We start from the raw sequence: 17,702 nt of genomic DNA, 5'->3' as shown, positions 1-17,702 counted from the left end.
GTCTTTAAGAACATATACAAGTGATCCCTGAGTCTTTGAAAAGCACCCCTTGCTTAACTTTGCAAATGAGGGGAAATGCTATCAAAGTACTTCTGTGAGTGCGTGTGTGCGGGGTATGGACATGTGCATGTGTGCACAGGTGCACTGGAGACCAGGCACTAATGCTGGGCTGCTGCTTCTACTGCTTCCACCTCGAGTATTTTTAAAGATTTACTTTTATTTTATGTGTTTGACTATTTTGCCTGCATATAAATGCACTGTGTGCATGCATGGTACCTGCAGAAGCCCGAAGAGGGCACTGGCTCCCTGGGAACTGGAGTTAAAGAGGATTGTCAACCACAAGGTGAGCGCTGGAAACTGAACCCAGGTCCTCTGCAAGAGCAACCAGTGCTCTTAACTGCAGAGCCATCACTCCAGTCCCTCCACCTTATTTTTTGAGACAGGGTCTTTCGTTGAACATGAATTAACCAGCTGAGTTAACTACATCCAGGCTCTGGAACAGCCTGTCTTCATACACCCAGTGCTGTGCTAAGATGCAGACATTGCTGCACCCAGCTTTCACTTGAGGGCCTGGGCCCAAGTCAGCACGCCACCCACACAGCCACCTCTCTGCTCTCCTAGGTACAGCTTTACAGGATAATGCAGGTAACACTTGCAAGTAAAGACAAACACACAAAAGGGCTCACTGTGTGACTCACTGTGTCACACTACAGGCTCCATGACAAGATTTTTTCTTCTCTTTTTCCCTTATTTTATTTTATTTTGTGGGGAGGTTGCAGGGCAGCGGGTGAATATGAAGGAAAGGAGAAATGAATGGGTGGAGATGCATGGTGAGGAAAACACAAAGAATAAATAAAAAGGAGAAAAAGATAACATAGGTTTTAACAGGAAAATATTAGAACTGGTTCTATATAAATAACACCCAATGAAAACAGCAATGTGTAAGGCATTGCCTGTGCTATGTGAGCATTCAAGTTTTTGTTGAATTAAACAAAAAGGAGGACTTCAGAGACAAAAATATATGCTCACTGGTGTAAAGGAGGGAGGATAATGGGAAAGTAATGATGTTCTTAGCTACCAGAAGCAGCTGGAAACTGGCTGGAGAGAACTGGGAAGGAAGCAACAGCTTTTGAAGATATTGTTCGGCACTGCTCTGAAATGGAAGAAAGAAGAGTGTCCTTGGGAAAAAGCAGTTTCCTTGTAGCCTGTAAGGCTGAAGACAGAAAGTACGGTGTACGACTGTCCTCGAGTTAGTGAACATTCTTGCAGACGTATCAGAATAAGTTTACCTGGTATATAACCTGAGGTTGAAATTTTTAAAAATTACAGACCTATGAGTCCCATTTCTCACTGTGAGAATAAGAAGGGTAGACTGACAGAATGAGTGGGTACTGTTAGCCAAGAATCAGGGGCCTCAGTCTAAAGTCTCTAATACAAACAAAATGAATAGGACACAGATGTGTGCATGAACGTGTTAGTGTATGCACATTTATTTGCCAATGCTGTCTGCCTTAGTGTTCATATGTAGATGGACAAGTACTACCTTCTTATAAAAGAATAAGGCACCTTGAAGAAATGCTTGGTTCCCTGATGGGGACAAAGAAAAACACAACAAATATATAGTATAGCCTATGGTTCCAGAAAGTAAACTGGTTGTTGAAATATCGTAAGAGCCCATTTTGAAAGGACATGGAATCAAACTGAAGAATTTCCCTATGGCAAAGCTAGAATAATCTAAGTAAGCGAATAATAACACTGGCTTACAAACAACAGAAAAAACTAAAATCGATGAGCCTGGACTGATATAAATATAATATACAAAAGGCACAACAAGGGCACGGGAACATTAGAAACTGAAGGAATGACAGGCGGCGGTGGTGAAGACTGCATTTGAGGACAGCCTGATCTACGGAGTGAGTTCCAGGGAAGCCAGGGCTACACAGAGAAACCGTGTCTAGAAGAGAGAGAGAGAGAGAGAGAGAGAGAGAGAGAGAGAGAGAGAGAGAGAGAGAGACTTAAAGTTATCACACAGTAGTAACTATTATGGATAAGAACCATCAAATCAGTAGTGAGGAGCTATGTATGCAGCTCAGTATAGAATATTGGTCTTGTAAACATGAAATTTGGGGTTCAATCCCAGGCACAATAATTTTTTCTTAAAGAATTAAATAAAATTAGTGGTGAAAATATGGAGATTTGCATTGTCTAAAAAAATCTCCCCACGGGTAGTTATTATAAAGAGAAAAGATAGTATTCTTACAGTGGAGAATTCTGAAAGACAGGCACCACATTAACCAAGAAAACAGTGTCAAAATCACCAGCCATAAAGGATGTTGGCGACTATACCCTCTGACATTAGCCAGCAAAAATGGCAGAACATTGTGAGGTGTTATGGCTTAAAGTGTGTAACTTAACCTAATCATGAGTAAGTCCCAAATACTCAGAAGGATCCTTTGCAAAATCTCCTCAAGCTGGGGAACCTCCTTCAGCCAATGGCCTTTGAGAGGCTGAACCAGGTTGGGTGTGACCTTGGGTACTAAAAAGGTATGTACTTTGTGCTCATGCACGCGCTCTCTCTCTCTCTCTCTCTCTCTCCCATTCTTGCCTAGATACTGGGTTTGGTTCCTGTTCCCCATTTGTGCAGAGGTCTGTGATCTGTGAGTCCCCCCTTAGTATACCCTATTTGGAGCTAGTGTGGGACTATTTTTTGTGTGTTCTCCTTCACTGTCAGACTACTCAAAAATGTCAGGCAAGACTGAAGACTATCACATTCCGGAGACCAACAAACATAACCGCAGCCTTGAACAGATGCCTTGGCAATTCAAGAGCCCTTGAAGAGGACCTGAAGTTGGGTCCCCAGCACCACGCCAGGAATGGTGCCCCAGGGGATCTGAGGTCCTCTCTGGCCTCCAAGGGCACTTGCGCTCAGCTATACACAAACTCTCACCTAAAGATAGTGGAGGATCTGGAACATCCTGATTCTGACTTATGATACCATCTTATTACAGGCCACAGTAAGTTCATCCCTGTCTTTTTGAAAAACTTGGATCTGATCAGGTCTTGACCAATTTTCTGGAATTTGACATGTTCTACACCCTATGCCCTAACCTCCATCCTGATAAGTTCTGTGAAATAATTCTGAAATGTTCAGTTATGTGCCTAGGTAACCAAAATTCATCTGGAAATCCACCAACCCTTGAAAACCTCCCAGTCTTCCAGTTTTCGGGGTTACATGAACCCCACTCTCTTCTCTTCCTCCTATGTTCAATGTTATTTTCTCAAACCCCATTTTAGGGAGATAGCCTCATCTGACAGAAAATAAAGCTTGCATAATTTGACCAAAGAATTTGGGTCATGGGCTTTACTTTTGTGCGGTGGGATTAACAACGGAAAGGCAGTCTAACACAGGGCCAGGGACTGATTCTGCTAAGTGAAATAGGATGAATGGGAAAACACAAGGTCAGGCCTAGACTTCAGCAGGCGGCACTCCATAAATGTAACTCCCTGGTTCTGAGGACTGAGGTCTGATCACAGACAGGGAAGTAACACAGGTTGTGAAAAGAATACTGAGCACTTTTTCTTTTTCTCAGCAATTGTTCTATATCTATAACTCATCAAAAGAAAAGCCTGCTTAGAACTAAAAGTTTTAGTAACTTTTCAATTAAAATTCTATATACAATCAACTAAAAGCTAAATGTGGGCAGTTGACAATTAGTTTACTGAACAGGTAAAATAATGGCTGCACAAGAGATGTGACAGCAAGTACAGCCATGCTAGGATTTAGAAAACAATCAGAGCCGAGCGGTGGTGGCACTTCTTTAATCTCAGCACTCAGGAGGCAAAGGCAGAAGGATCTCTGTGACTTCGAGGCCAGCCTGGTCTACAAGAGTTAGTTCCAGTATAGGCTCCAAAACTACAGAGAGACCCTGTCTCAAAAAATAAAACAAAACAAACAAACAAAAAAAGAAAGAAAGGAAAAGAAAACAATCAGAATAAATGTAAAAGGAGCTGGTTTCTTACTTTAAGTACCACATGGGGTCAGCGTCGCTGGTAACCTTCTCATTGGCTTTCATTATCTTCTTTATCTGCAGCAGAAGGTGCAAGGTTAGGGACAGAACTCTGACTTCCAACTGGTCCTCAATTTACGTCCAGTTTGAGTCCGGATGCTTACCTCGACATTAATGAAGTAGTTAAAGGAGTCTATGTGCTGCTTCACAAGGCCTTTCACCTAAGCACGGAAGAATAAAGAAAGGATAAAGGATGGCAACAAAGTACAGGTGACCTGTGTCACTCTGGTCACGGAACCAAAGTTTCTCAAATACAAGTAAGGGAAAGAATAATAAATGCATTTAGTTGAAAAAAATTCAAAGGATCATCTAGAGACTGACTTACTGTGTTATAAATAACCAATTATTGTTAAAATCAAACAAATAATTACCTTTAAAAATGCTGGAAGCAGCCTCCATTTTTCCTGAGGACCAAACAATAAGAACATGAGAATTCTGCAGCAGTAACCACAAAACACAATTACTTTGATGCACCAAGTTTATCACAGTACACTGGAAGAAAACCAAAAAGGGGAATTTTTTTTCCTGTAAGTGCTACTGTAAGCATGTTTATATATGTGCATATGCACATAAACACGTCCCCATGTACCACAGGTACATATACTACATATACTATAGCCTCTTCTTGCTGACAAGACCCCTAACTCTTCTCACACCGGGGTCCGCTCACGTGGGTGTCTGGCTGGCTGGCCGTCTGGACCACTGCACACCATGGCAGCGTCTTTTCACTTATCTCAGCTCCTGAGCAGAGGCCCACAGACAGCGGGGGCTTTGTCGGAAACAAAGATTGGCCTTAAATTCAGGGATCTGGGAGCCACTAGGAAGTTCTGAGTGGAAGGGTCACGTGATAGCTCTGTGCCTCTTAACTAGATCATTCTGGATGCTGGGTGCAGATGAGCAAGGCAGGCAGCAGGAAGGTCACTTCGCTAACTGGCTGGGAGCCCAGGCTGGTAACAGCACAACCAGAAAATGAGAAATTGTTAGCTCGGAGACATGATCTGGAGCAAAGTCAGTGAAATTTGACAAGAGCCTGCATGGCTCCCCTGAGAAAAAGTGAAGTTAAAATGAACAGCAAGGTTTCTGGTCTGAGGAGCAAAGACACTGGGCCAGCACAGAGGAGCGCATGGGGGCGTGTGTGGGAGCAGCAGGTTTCAGGTCTGGGGAGCTGCGAGTTTGGTTGGTGCATGTTTAGTCTGAGATTCCAATCAGACATTCAGAGAGAAACGTCAAAAGGGCAGCAGATGTCTGGAATGTACAAACAGTGTAAATTAGGCAACAGTTACTAAGACCGAGGGACGATGAAATTACCTAAGGAGCAAAGAAAAAGAATTGCACAAAATGAGATCAAAAGCCTCGTGCAGGGATAGACCCTTTAATCCTAGCATTTGGGAGGCGGAGGCAGGCATATCTCTGTGAGTTTGAGGCCAGCCTGGTGTACATTCTAAGTTGTATGACAACCAGGAATGTATAGTGAGACTCTGTCCCAAAAACTGGAGAGAGAGAGAGAGAGAGAGAGAGAGAGAGAGAGAGAGAGAGAGAGCGAGCGCACAAGCGCTCTCAAGAGTGTCTAACATGTAAATGTGGGGAGGCCAGGAAGCCAGTCTCTGATAACAGAAAGTAAGAATGGTTTTTGTTTTTGCTTTCTTTGGCAGGGGGGAGGAAGGGAGCTAAAAAGATTGTAAGAGAAACTTTTGGGGTGAAGGAAATGTTCTAGAATGTTCTAGAGTATATACTGGGTAACAGCTGTTTGGGTATTTGCAAGTATCAAAACCAAAGCAACCAACACTCAATATCTGTGCAATATTAGGTTGCATTATATCTGATTAAACAGAAAAAGAGCAAACAGTTACAGCATGAATTAAATCTCTATGCTGAGATCTATGTGACTTGGCCTACAGGACCCTGGAAGATGTAGACCAATTCAGAAGATGCCAGAAGGTGAACTCTAATTCAATATGACTGGTGCCCACATAACAAAGGGGAATTTGGATAGGCACATTTAGGGACACTGTCATGTCAAGATGAAGACAGACGTCAGGGTGATACTTCTGAACACAGAAGACATATCGAAGACTCTCAGTAAACCAGCAGGCACTAGGGAAGAGGCAGGCAATCGGATCATTCCTGGGTTCTGCTGTGAGCGTGACCTTGGACTTTCAGCCTTCAGAAACATGAGAAACTAAATTTCTGGGTTTTGTACTCTCCAGACGTGGTACTTTGTTTCAGCAATCCTATATAATCCTCTAACTTTTCAAATTTTGCTCCCATATTTCAAAATTTCCCTTGGGTGCCCAGTGAAATCCCTCCTATCACAAAGGCAAGAGTACACAGCCCACAGTGGGAAGCGCAGTCTGCCACAAACTCATACTTTCTCATCTCCTCTAGGAAAATGGGAAACCCTACCTTACTTAATCACCCAACTCCTAGATGTGTCCTCAATCACCTTATTAGCTTTTTCTTTGAAAACTACTGAAACCTTTGAGTCAGGTGTGGTGGTTCAGGCCTACAGCCCTAGCAATTAGGAGACAGAAGCAGAATCAGTTCAGGATCAGCCTTGGCTAGATAAACTCAAGTCTAGCCTGGGCTACATGAAACCCTGTCTCTACAAAGAAAAGTGAGAAAATGTATTAACAACATTAACTTGGTGGAGATTTCAAGAATGGTAATAGAAAGCACAAGATTTGATAGCAGAATTCTAAACATTATCCTTCTATGAAATCGGTTTAAATTTAGGAATGCCCCGCCCATTGCACTTAGTGTGTGGTGGTTTGAATAAGAAAGGACCCAGAGGAGTCCAGGGTGGTGGCGCAAATCTTTAATCCCAGCATTTGAGAGGCACAGGGTAGCCTGATCTACTTAGTGAGTTCTGAGACAACCAAAGCCACACAGAGAAACCCTGTCTCAAAACAAAACTAAACAAAACAACAAAAAAAGAATGGGCCCAGAGGCTCATATGTTTGAATGTTTGGTCGCCGGGGAGTAGAACTGTCCGAACTGTCCAAAAGGATTAGAAGAGGAGGGCAGTGGTGGGGCACGCCTTTAATCCAGGCACCTCTGTGAGTTCAAAGGGAGAAAAAGGATTAGAAGGATTAGGAGTCGTGGCCCTGTCGGAGCAAGTGTGCCACTGTGGGCGGGCTCTGAGATTTCAGAAGCCCATGCCAGGCCCAGTCTGCTGGCATACAGACCCGGATGTAAAAGCTCCCAACCACTTCTCCAGCACCGTGCAAGGCATCACATTCCCTGCCACAATGATAATGGACTAACCCTGAAATGGCTAGCAAGCCCCCAATTAAATGCTTTCTATTATAAGAGGTGCCTTGGTCATGGTGTCTCTTCACAGCAACCAGGTAATGACTAAACACAGGAGAAAATCTAAAGTCTTCAGTCTGTTTATGTTTTCCCAAATCTGGTCAGGGCTATTCCTCCAACCTCTTTGCCACCATTGCTTATTCTACCTGCTGAGATTTCTTTTTCTATTATATGTGTCTACTTTCTTGGTTGTTTTTTTTTTTTCTCGTTCCCATTTGCAGAGTAAATTCTGTGCATCCATCACATGACTTCCACGGGAAGGCACTGACCCATTCCTACGATATCTGTCACACTCCCTTGTGTTTCTAATACTGTTAGCTATTTTCTCCAGTCTTATTCTCTGTAGTGGGCTCCTCAGGTCTTGACATTTTTCCTAAATAAACATAATGAATAATGTTATTGGATTTGCCAAAGAAATGCCTAGGATGAAATGGAGACTCAGAAATTGACATTGTACTTATTTATACTGATTTAGTATACATTCTCATTTAGTTTCATGAAGTAAACTACAATTTCATAAGTAATGAAGATTTATCTGAACAGTACTTATTAGAGCAATATTTTAATATGCCTAATTAAATAAAAATGTCATTTCCTTTTATCTGGCTATTTACTATTCAACTTTCTAACTTATATTTCCTCTACAACTTTTTAGACAGGAGTGAAAGACCAGGATAAATCCAGACCCCTCTAGCAGAAAGAACAGAGCCAAAAATCTAGCAGGGAGAGAAGAACCAAAAATCTAGGTTAGCCAGTTCAGTGACTCTGTTCCAGGAACTAGCTGACCATAAAGTTAGATTATAATCTTAAAAATAATCTTGAGAAGCAGCTTGAGCCGTGGTTCAGCGGCTAGGAGCGCCTAATGCTCTGCCCTAGTGCCCAAGGACGCGGGTTCGCGTGGTAATAACGATAATCGATAAATCGTTATCAATAATCGGGAAAAAAAAGAATAATCTTGAGAAATGGGGAGTTAACCCCTTGTGATTATCACTGGTATTTTCAGAATTTTCCAGTGATCACTTGTATTTTCAGAATTTTCCAATGACACCTTCCTTACCCCCTTTGGGTTGTGGTTTCTTCCCCTAAATACCCCCTCTCCCAGCTACTCTGAGTCGAACTCCTCTATCCCTGAATGGGAAATGAGTTTCGGCCCCAGCACGTCGGTTCCTGTCAATAAACCTCGAGTGATTGCAGCAAGGACAGTCTCTCGTGAGTTCCTGGGGGGTCATGTTATCTGGAGACTTGAGTGAGAGTCTCCCCACTCTGGGGGTTTTTAAGGAGCACCATTTTATTTGAATTAATCATTTCTAGCATATTTTTTCCTTCATATTATAGCATGGTAAGAGAAGTTACTCAAGCTCTGGGGCCAGTAATTATTGATTGATAAGGTAAACAAATACTTGCTGATTTGAGTGTCTTACCAACTTAAAACAAACAAGCAAACAAGTGGAGAAGCCTCCTGACTTCAGACGCCTTCAGCTGACAGGGAGACATGTAAGCAAATGGAACGACACTGGGTAGGTGTCAGAATAAAAGTATGCAGAAGAGTAATCTGGGCATGGCGGGTGTTTGAGGGAGGCATTCCAAACAGAAGGAGCCACTGTGAGCAGGCCCACACGAGTTGAAGGAGTTGGGGGGCTGAAAACACTGAGGATGTGTATGCCTTGCTATGGGTTAGACGTGGCCAGGAGGGTGGGCACACTGAAGAGACTTGAGGCAGTGAATGAGACAGCAGCAGGTTCCTGTGAGCAAGGGTACAGTGGCTCAAATGCTGAATCAGGGGTGGGGAACACCAAGATCAGAAAGCACTGCAGTGGTCTGTGAGCCCGACAGCCACTTGCTGAGCTAAGATGTTCAGAGTACCAACGGATGCAAGCAGGCAAGACAACTGTAAGAAACATTAACACTAGAACACAACACTGATCTACATAGTCACACTTGAGGACCACACCAAAAAAATTTAAAAAGAAAAAAAAAATACCCTCATAATGTTTTAAGTAAGTTTACAACTTATTGGGCCACATTCTTAACTACCCTTAGCTGCATGGACTACAGGCGACAGACACGCCTGTGAGTAGATCCTACTGATTAAGAGTAATGAAACATTGTGAAATAAGCCAAACACAGAGGCAAATACTGGTTATTTTCCCTAAGAGACTTTCAGGAACTCCCTCTGGGCCAGTGAGCCTCCTACCTCCACACCCCAAATGCTGGGATTAAAGTCGTGTGCCCCCACCCCCTGTTTACGTGTAACTCCCTGTTTAAGTGTGAAAGCGGGAATCAAACTCCGGTGCTCTGGAAGAGCAGCCAGCAGTACTCAACCCTTGAGACACCTCTCTGGGCCCTAAGAACAGTTTATCATTCAGTACAACTACTAGTCATGTCACCCCGATTAAACACTTCGAAGGTACTGTATCATCCCAGGGAGAAAGCCTAACACCTTCTGACAACGCATTTCAGAATCAGGACCTTTCATTTTATCCTTCATCTTTTCCGTCACCTCTCCCCGTTCCTCACTATAACTGGTTTATTTCGGTTTCTCTGAAACATCTCCTGGTATTGCTGAAATCAGGCAGAGCCTGACCCCTGTCTGGATTTCTCCCCTGACCATCTTCAATCCTAAACCCGCCCCACATTCCATGACAAAGATTTCGAGGCTCAGAAACACTGTATGGATCTCTATACATTATCAGGATGGATTTAATCATGCCCATAACTGCACTTCACTGTGAATTATCCTTTAACTTTTGAGAATCTGATGAAAGAACTTTAAGTGCCAGTCAGAAAATACAAGATTAAAACTTGGGGGAAATATTCAGGCAGTTATAAATGTCTGCAGTCCAAAGAAACTCTGGGCTAAAAGGATTCACATTTACTGGGAGCCCCGCAGCGGCTGCGGGACGCCATGATACTGGTTTCCCGCGGAAGAACGGGAGAAAGGACCAGTTCTTGTCGGTGCACATCAACATTGAAAATGCTTCACCCGCGAGCCATTCGCTGAGCTGCTAAACCCGGGACGCTGCAGAGAATTCTGTTCGTGCTAGCCCCCAACACGCGAGCTCCCGACGGCGTGGACTTGCACGCGCGCAGCTCTGAGCATGCGCAGGAGCTTAGGGCCCGCCCCCCGTCAAGACCAAGGCTCTCCCGGCAACGCCTCCCCTGTCGCCTCCAGCCTCTTCCGCCGCCTGCCCGCACCGCGCTTACCTCAACCGTCGGGATCGGCGCCGCCAGCTGCTCCGGGGTCAGGCTCCCGAACTCCTTCGCCAGCACGTCCATTCCGCTCACGGTGAAGGAAGAAGTCGACAAAACGTCCACATCCGGCCCTGCTGCTCCTAGCAAACGGCACGCGGAGGCTGGTGTGCGCCGTCCTAAAGTGTCCCCGCGGCGCTTGTTTACCGGAGGCGCTGCGGAAAGGTTCCGTCTGGTTCCGGAGCCCGGAAGTGACCGTGCCGGATGTAGGAAACGGCGCCTCCTGGTGAAGTTCCGAGGTTTCGCCTGGCTCATCCTAGATTCCCACAGCAGGCAGGTTTACTGCCCATTCCCCAAAATGATTGAGCACGGCGAAATACAGGAGTTTTAACTGTATAACTCATCCGAAAAATCACTGGATAATAGACAGTGGCCACAACATGAACCCCTGAAGCAGAGACTTCGTTTAACTCCTTCTAAAGCTGTATGAGCTGAGTAGGAAGAACTGTTTACCGTGTCTAGTAAGTGGTTGGTAAAATAGATGGTGTGCGTGTAACGGACAGCCATCAACCGCCATCAGAATGACCATAGTAGTTTGGGGAGAAATGCCCTGTAGCGAGAATAAATCCTAACAAGACAGTGTTAAACTCGGAGGTGCACCATCTCCCGTTAAATTACTCGCGCCAAAGTTTAGCGTGAAAAGATTGACCGGCTTTAACGGGTAGGTGAATGAAAAAGTAAATAAATAAAAAGGAAGGACATGACTGCTCCTAGCTAGGTGTGGTGGAGAAACTTTATTGTCGATAGAAGGGAGAGAGCATAGTTAGAGGCAGAGACATCTGGGAGAGTCCGGAGTGGACACGACCCTGAGTCATGTGAGGGGGACGGAGGAGAAGAGAAAGGAGCCAGGTTCTGCGGCTAAGACGACAAAAGTTTAAATAAATAAATAAATAAATAAATAAATAAATAAATAAATAAATAAATAAATGGGAGGGGGCAGGTAACCAAAATGTCTGGATTATATAGGGAAGAGCCTATGGGGGAAGGGCAGCCCGGCTCCTGGGCTGCAGAGTTAGGGGGAGGTGGGAGATGGCGGATTAAGCCAGCCAAACCCTATAACTAGTGGGACTGAGAGAGGCTGGAAGAACCAGGTGTGCTTTGATATGTTAGATGTGCCTGTTTTCCCCAGGATTTGAAACCTAACAGTAGGGAAAACCCAATAATTGCTATTAGAATAACTAATTAGCAGTTTGGGAGAAAAATATACCTACATCCTATATAGATTAAATATTTCAGTGTGTGTTAAGGAAACATTAGAAGGGTGTTTGTCGAGTTCTTGCTAGTTTGTACCAAGCCATGGGTCTCGCCCCCACTACAACGAATTAACCTGGGGTTACACATAAACCTCACGTGGTGGCACACACCACAGCACAGGAGGGGGATGTAGGAGGATCAGAAGCTCAGTTGCATCTTAGGCTTCCTAGCAAGTTTGTGGCTAGCCTGGGCTGCATGAAACCCTATCTCCAAAGAAAAGAGATGGCATTAATAATATTGAGTTGGTGAAGGATTTCAAGGATGAAAACAGAGAAAGCATAAGATTTGCTAATAGAATTTTAAAGTTTTATCATTCCATGAAGAAAAATTTTAAATTTCAGAACACACACTGCTAAAAAAAATTCCCAGTGAATAGTTAAGCACACAGAGAGAGGTGGTAGAAGGAAGATGAGGGAATTTGCCTCTAATTTGAAAGTGAGTTCATGCAAATCCAAGAAAAATCCCCCAGGAAAAAAAGGTAAAAGATGCCAACAACTGTTTAATAGATAGTGTTCCAGTTTAGGAAAATATAAATGTGGCAATGGATGGTGTCGTGTGAGCATGCACGGTGCTGCTCGGCTATGCACACCATTTAAGAGTTGAAACCATTATAAGGAAGTTCTTAAAATTTTCAAGTGTAAGCTTTCTGGGTATTTTTGGTGTTGTTTTTGTTTTTTCCAATCTGGCCCCAAGGTAGTCTACTTACTGAGTTAGCTACTTAAATTTCAATGCTACGGTCTTCTAAATGTTGTGCTGACATTTCTGAAAGTAGGTGAAGACAGACATGCTACAAGATGGCTCGGCTCAGTAGGTTAAGGCGATGGCCACAAAGCCTGACAACCCGAGTTCAATCCCCAGGACCCACATGGTAGGGGAGAAGCCAACTCTGGAGAGGCGGCCTCTGATCTTACGTAAGGTAGATCATTTAAAAATAATAACGATCAACCTCTACCCTTAAATTTCTTTCTTTTCTTTCTTTCTTTCTTTTTTTGGCTTTTCGAGACAAGGTTTCTCTGTGTAGTCCTGGCCGTCCTGAAATTCACTCTGAGACCAGCCTGACCTCAAACTAACAGAGATCTGCCTACCTCTGCCTCCCTACTGCTGGGATTAAAGGCCTGTGTCCGGCTTAAGTTCTTAAAACTTACTCAGAGAAACAAGATCTACGTGAGCGATCTTTGTGAATCAATTCCTAGAGAGCACGCTATTTAGAGTATGGTCTGGGAGGGAATGTGGATGTGATTTGTAGATGGCAGAGGGTGCCAAGTTCCACTCAGCTGTGTCGATGCTCCAACGTTGTCTTTGATTTCCACCGACCATGGTTCTCCTACTTTCTGATGGGCAGGCTGGGGCTGTAACCTGCATCTCTGTCAAGCTCTTTGCTACTGTAACCTAATATCATAACCTGTGTTCTTGTCTAGTTTTTCAGGCTGCCAACGCTCAAACAAGAATTGAGAACCTTGTCTAGGTTCTGGTACACTGTTTGTTCCTTAATAAATTTGTGTTGAATATGTAATTTAAAAATAAGACAATGGGTAATAATAAATTTAACATTATATTCCTGTTTTTCACCCTGACTTTTTTAATGATTTATTTTTTATGTACATTGGGGTTCTGCCTGTGTGTATGTCTGAGGATGCCAGATCTCCTGGAACTGGAGTTACAGACAGTTGTGAACTGAGTTTTTTTAAGTTTCTCTTTAAATATAGAAAACTTTGTCACAAGTGGTCCCCCAGTCCTTCTTGGCTACAGTTGGTCGGCAGCGATGGTATTGACTGTTTGACCACAATCCCTTGTAAGACTTTTTGCATGACACTGGTACACCCCAGGTCAAATCCAGGACTTCTGTTTTCTGGGGGGGCTAGACTTCTGAAGCAAGGGGGGAAGTCAGGGATAGTTCTGTGCTTCCTCAGTTTTATGTCACCACACCCTTTTACTGAGGTATTGGTATAAAAGCCTGGGGAATCCTAGAGGACAAGCATTTGCATCTTGCAATGATGCCCTACCCATTATATAACGTGAATGAGCTGTGTGGTAGCCAGATGAGCTGCTGGCCAATGCTATGGGGCAGGAATGGCTGATTAAGGGGCATTAGTAATGGGAGAGGTATTTGGGATCCTGGGAAATCAGGAAGAATGTCCCTTCATTTGAACATTGCTCCTTAACAGGTATTTGAATACTCTCCTTAAGTAGATTCTCTAATGATTTACCCTCGGTGGTGAGTATGAGATCTCTACTCGACAAGCTAAGACAGTGATTAAGAAATTTGCTCAATTGTAGTTGGAATTTAAATCCATAATTATCTTACTCCAGGACCCATGCTTCTTATGAGGTCTCAAATTCAGGTTTCTTTGACACCTAATGCTTTTAATCATTCAGCCATGGCATCACAGCAAAGGCATGGGGAGGCAGAAGACATTTCAACACAGAGCCAACAGGTAGGGTGCAGTAAGAGTATATTTCTCTATGTCTGGCATTGAGTGTGGTGCTCAGGCAGGGCTTGCCAAGGACAAGTCTGGTTGGTGAGTCTAGAAAGAGCCAGCAGAGCTGGGCCATTCCTGGCCTCTGTGTCCTGTTACAGAACTTAGATCTGTTTTCTGAGGCTTTAGCAGAACACACCGGAGTATATCCTATCAGTGCATTTCAGCTACAGGAAATACCTCTAGTGCTGTTTGGTGCGTGAATACAATCTCAAATAAGCAGTTCTGGAGAAAGGAAAGACAGAGGGCTAGTCCTTGCCTGTCATTTCACCAGTGAGGGGAAAGAGGGTGGGCAGAAGTTGCTGCCTCCTGAGAGCAAGACTGAGCAGTGCAAAAGTCATTGCTTACCCCCATGCTCACAGTCCCCTCTGAAAAGCCTTGGTTTGTGGTATAGGACATCACTCTCCCCCACCCAAAAGACCAGGTTCCTTACAAAAACAGCCTTCTAAGCTGCACATGAGGGAGAGGTTGAAACTAGCTTACCACCAGAGCCTTACCCAGCCCCGGAGGTGTTCCCTATGGGGGGAGAGGCGGACAAATTCAGTCCCACTCTCTCAGGACACCAAGAACAGTCAGTTGTGAGGACAGCAACAGTGGAGAGGTAAACGTGGAGTCAGCATTCACAACAGTGAAAAATGCTTGTTGTTGGGTGAATCAAGGAGCCAATATGGCCAGGAGCTAACAGCACACATTGAGGGAGACTCTATGTGGATTCTGATTTCCTCAGCAGCTCTGTGACCTTGGGTAAATTTATGGGCTGTTGCATGTATGAAAATGAGAGTCTGCCCCACAGTGTGCTGTGCAGTTAGTTACCCAACTTACAGAAAGTGCTCATGGGAGATAGCCCCTGCCAAATGGTAAGTACCCAGTTGTTACTATTTTATCATATTCTGAAAGACCAAAAACTGTATCCTGTCCCAGCACACCTGCAAGAGTGGCTGCTGAGACAGTCCCAGGTATTCTTCATAAGCCTATACAGTCAGCCCCTCTGTTCCTGTCCCTTAAGTGTTAAAGAGGCTTACATTGTAAGCTTAGAAATGACAACAGGGCTTCCTTGCAGAAGGAGCAGAGGAGACAGTACAAAGATTATTATTTTAATGATATAAGTTTTTTGAAAGGTTAAAACTCACAGGACAAACTCAGTGATTGCTAAATGAATCAATAATGTGTGTTTTGTCACTAGCCTTTGAAGTTGACATCAAGGACAACCTCTACAGCCTTCTCTGTACCCTTGAGTTTTTCTGCCAATGACAATATTGGGCCTAATGATCATGGTTCTGATGAGAAATGACAAATTTTGTTCCTATGTAGTTAAAACACTTAGCAATCATTTCTCAAGACACTAAAAGCCCGTGAAGCTTGAAAGAGATTTAGGACCTCATCAATTACAGATGCAAGTAGTGTAAGGTGGCTACATTATGGTACAGTTGGCAGACAATTTGAGCCGCATCCTGTGAGGGAGACAATTAGTCTGAAGGAAAGAGAGTAAGTAGCTGGTTCATGAAGATTAAAGCATGGCTCGAACTTACATAGCTATGGAATTGCAGGGGTGGATTCAAATTTGGATCTTGTGATCTCGGTCCCATTCTACTTCTTTCAGAACAGTGAGTGGAGAATGTTCGAACAAGACCATAAATGTAGTGGGGGCCCAGGAATAGGAGTCACCCACTCCCTTGTTTCACCCGTACCACAGAGGGGTGAGTGTTGGAATCAGGGACTTCAGAGAGGCCAAGCAGCAGCAGCTTTATGAGTGTGGCTGGATACCTGGCGATCCACACTTAGTCCCCATCTGTTTTCCAAGACTGACTCTTCAAACCAAGCTGGTTCTGTAAGGAACTCAATATCCATCCAGTTCTTTCACCACTTGTTTTTAGATGTTTTTACTGTTTATAACACGTGTTTCTGCGAGTATGTGCATACACACACCACACACACAAGACTGGTATCACCACCAACAGGAATTTTTGCTGCAAGAGCTATCTTGTGTGTGGCCTTCTCCCATTGCAAACATTCAGCGATTATTTTTATCCCCTTCAGGACAAAAAGGGAAAAGGAAATTTGACCATGACACCCAAGAAACGTTTTACCTTTGTTTTGCTTCCACTGCTTCATTCTTATCTGTTGTTTTCTGTCATTGCATCTCTTAACCACAGCACTCACTGCTCAGCCAGAGCCTACTGTGTCCACTCCAATGCTGTTGGTTCCTGGGCCATTAATCCTCTGTGTCCTTTAGGCGTTAGTCTAAGAATTATCCTCCCCACAGGAGAGGTCAGCAATCTTTACTAGCATGAATCACATTTACTTTATAGCCCTTACTAATTTTTCACAACTTTTTCATTGGAGTGTTCAAAAATTTATTATTTAGCTGAGTGTTGGTGGCAAATGCCTTTGATCTTAGCATTCAGGAGGCAGAAGCAGGTAGATCTCTTGAGTTTGAGGCCAGCCTGGTCTACAGAGGCAGTTCCAGAATAGCCAGGGCTACACAGAGAAACTTGTCTCAGAAAAAAACAAAACAAAAACTCAAAATTAGTTTTTAATATATATTAATTATACTAAATAATGGTTTCATTATGACATTTAAGGCAGTTTCTATAGCATAGGCTAGCTTTGACTTTGGGACCTTCTGCCTGGCCTGCTGGTACTATACAGCTTGAACCACCACACCTGGCTCATTATAACATTTTCCATGTATATAATATACTTTGATCACATGTTCCCATTATTCCGTCATTTTCCACACCCACCTCCCTCTGTTCCCTTCCTCTAATTCATTAAATCGCCCTCCTTTCGTATCTTCACTGTAGACACTGCGTGAGAGGGGACGATATGGGACTTTCTAAATCTGGCCTATGTTGCTTTGAAAGTGTAGGCTATCTCAGGAATTTTCACATCCTCCTTGGGTAGGGTCCATGCTAATCTATGGTTTGATTTTATTATTTCTACTGCTGAAGTGAGTTGTGTGTTCTTGGTACCAGTGGATGCTCCTGAGGAGCTTGTTAACTGAGTGAACAGAGTGAAGTCATGGGTGGAAGGCTCTGAGGAGCAGCACAGCCTGGCAGAGCTAATGAAAGAGCCCAAGGCAGCTTTAATCCCAGACCTGTAAATCCAAAGCCAGTCTGGTATACATATCAAATTTCAGGCCAGCCAGGGCTACAGAGTGACACTCTGTCTAAAAACAAACAACAACAACAAAAAAAAAAAGCAAGAAAAAGAAACAAATGCTCAGTATTCCATTCTGAGAGCCCAAGGGAAGTTAGAAAACAGGCACTGATTGTCCTGAAATCATTTTTAGCATTTTAAGATATAATTAGCATGAGCAATACATGTTTCAGCAGTAAAAGAATGG

The 17,702-nt window shown here is 43.7% G+C and overlaps 1 protein-coding gene across 1 annotated transcript in view; it reads right to left on the bottom strand.

The window, feature by feature from the left end:
• Polr3b (RNA polymerase III subunit B) overlaps positions 1-10,759 on the bottom strand; it is a 102,661-nt gene extending 91,902 nt beyond the window's left edge. The window contains exons 1-4 of the mRNA XM_048418209.3: positions 10,581-10,759; positions 4,439-4,471; positions 4,172-4,228; positions 4,021-4,085 (exon numbers count right to left, since the gene is read on the bottom strand). Coding sequence (XP_048274166.1) covers positions 4,021-4,085; positions 4,172-4,228; positions 4,439-4,471; positions 10,581-10,652 — 227 coding nt within the window. The 5' untranslated portion in view covers positions 10,653-10,759. The remainder of the gene's footprint in view (positions 1-4,020; positions 4,086-4,171; positions 4,229-4,438; positions 4,472-10,580) is intronic.
• Positions 10,760-17,702: the final 6,943 nt, after the last annotated feature.

The sequence above is a fragment of the Myodes glareolus genome, chromosome 26 (assembly GCF_982192425.1).
Source record: "Myodes glareolus chromosome 26, mMyoGla1.1, whole genome shotgun sequence".
Lineage (NCBI taxonomy): Eukaryota > Metazoa > Chordata > Mammalia > Rodentia > Cricetidae > Myodes > Myodes glareolus.
Note: the sequence above shows the minus strand (reverse complement) of the source record. Positions and strands in the feature narration are given on the sequence as shown.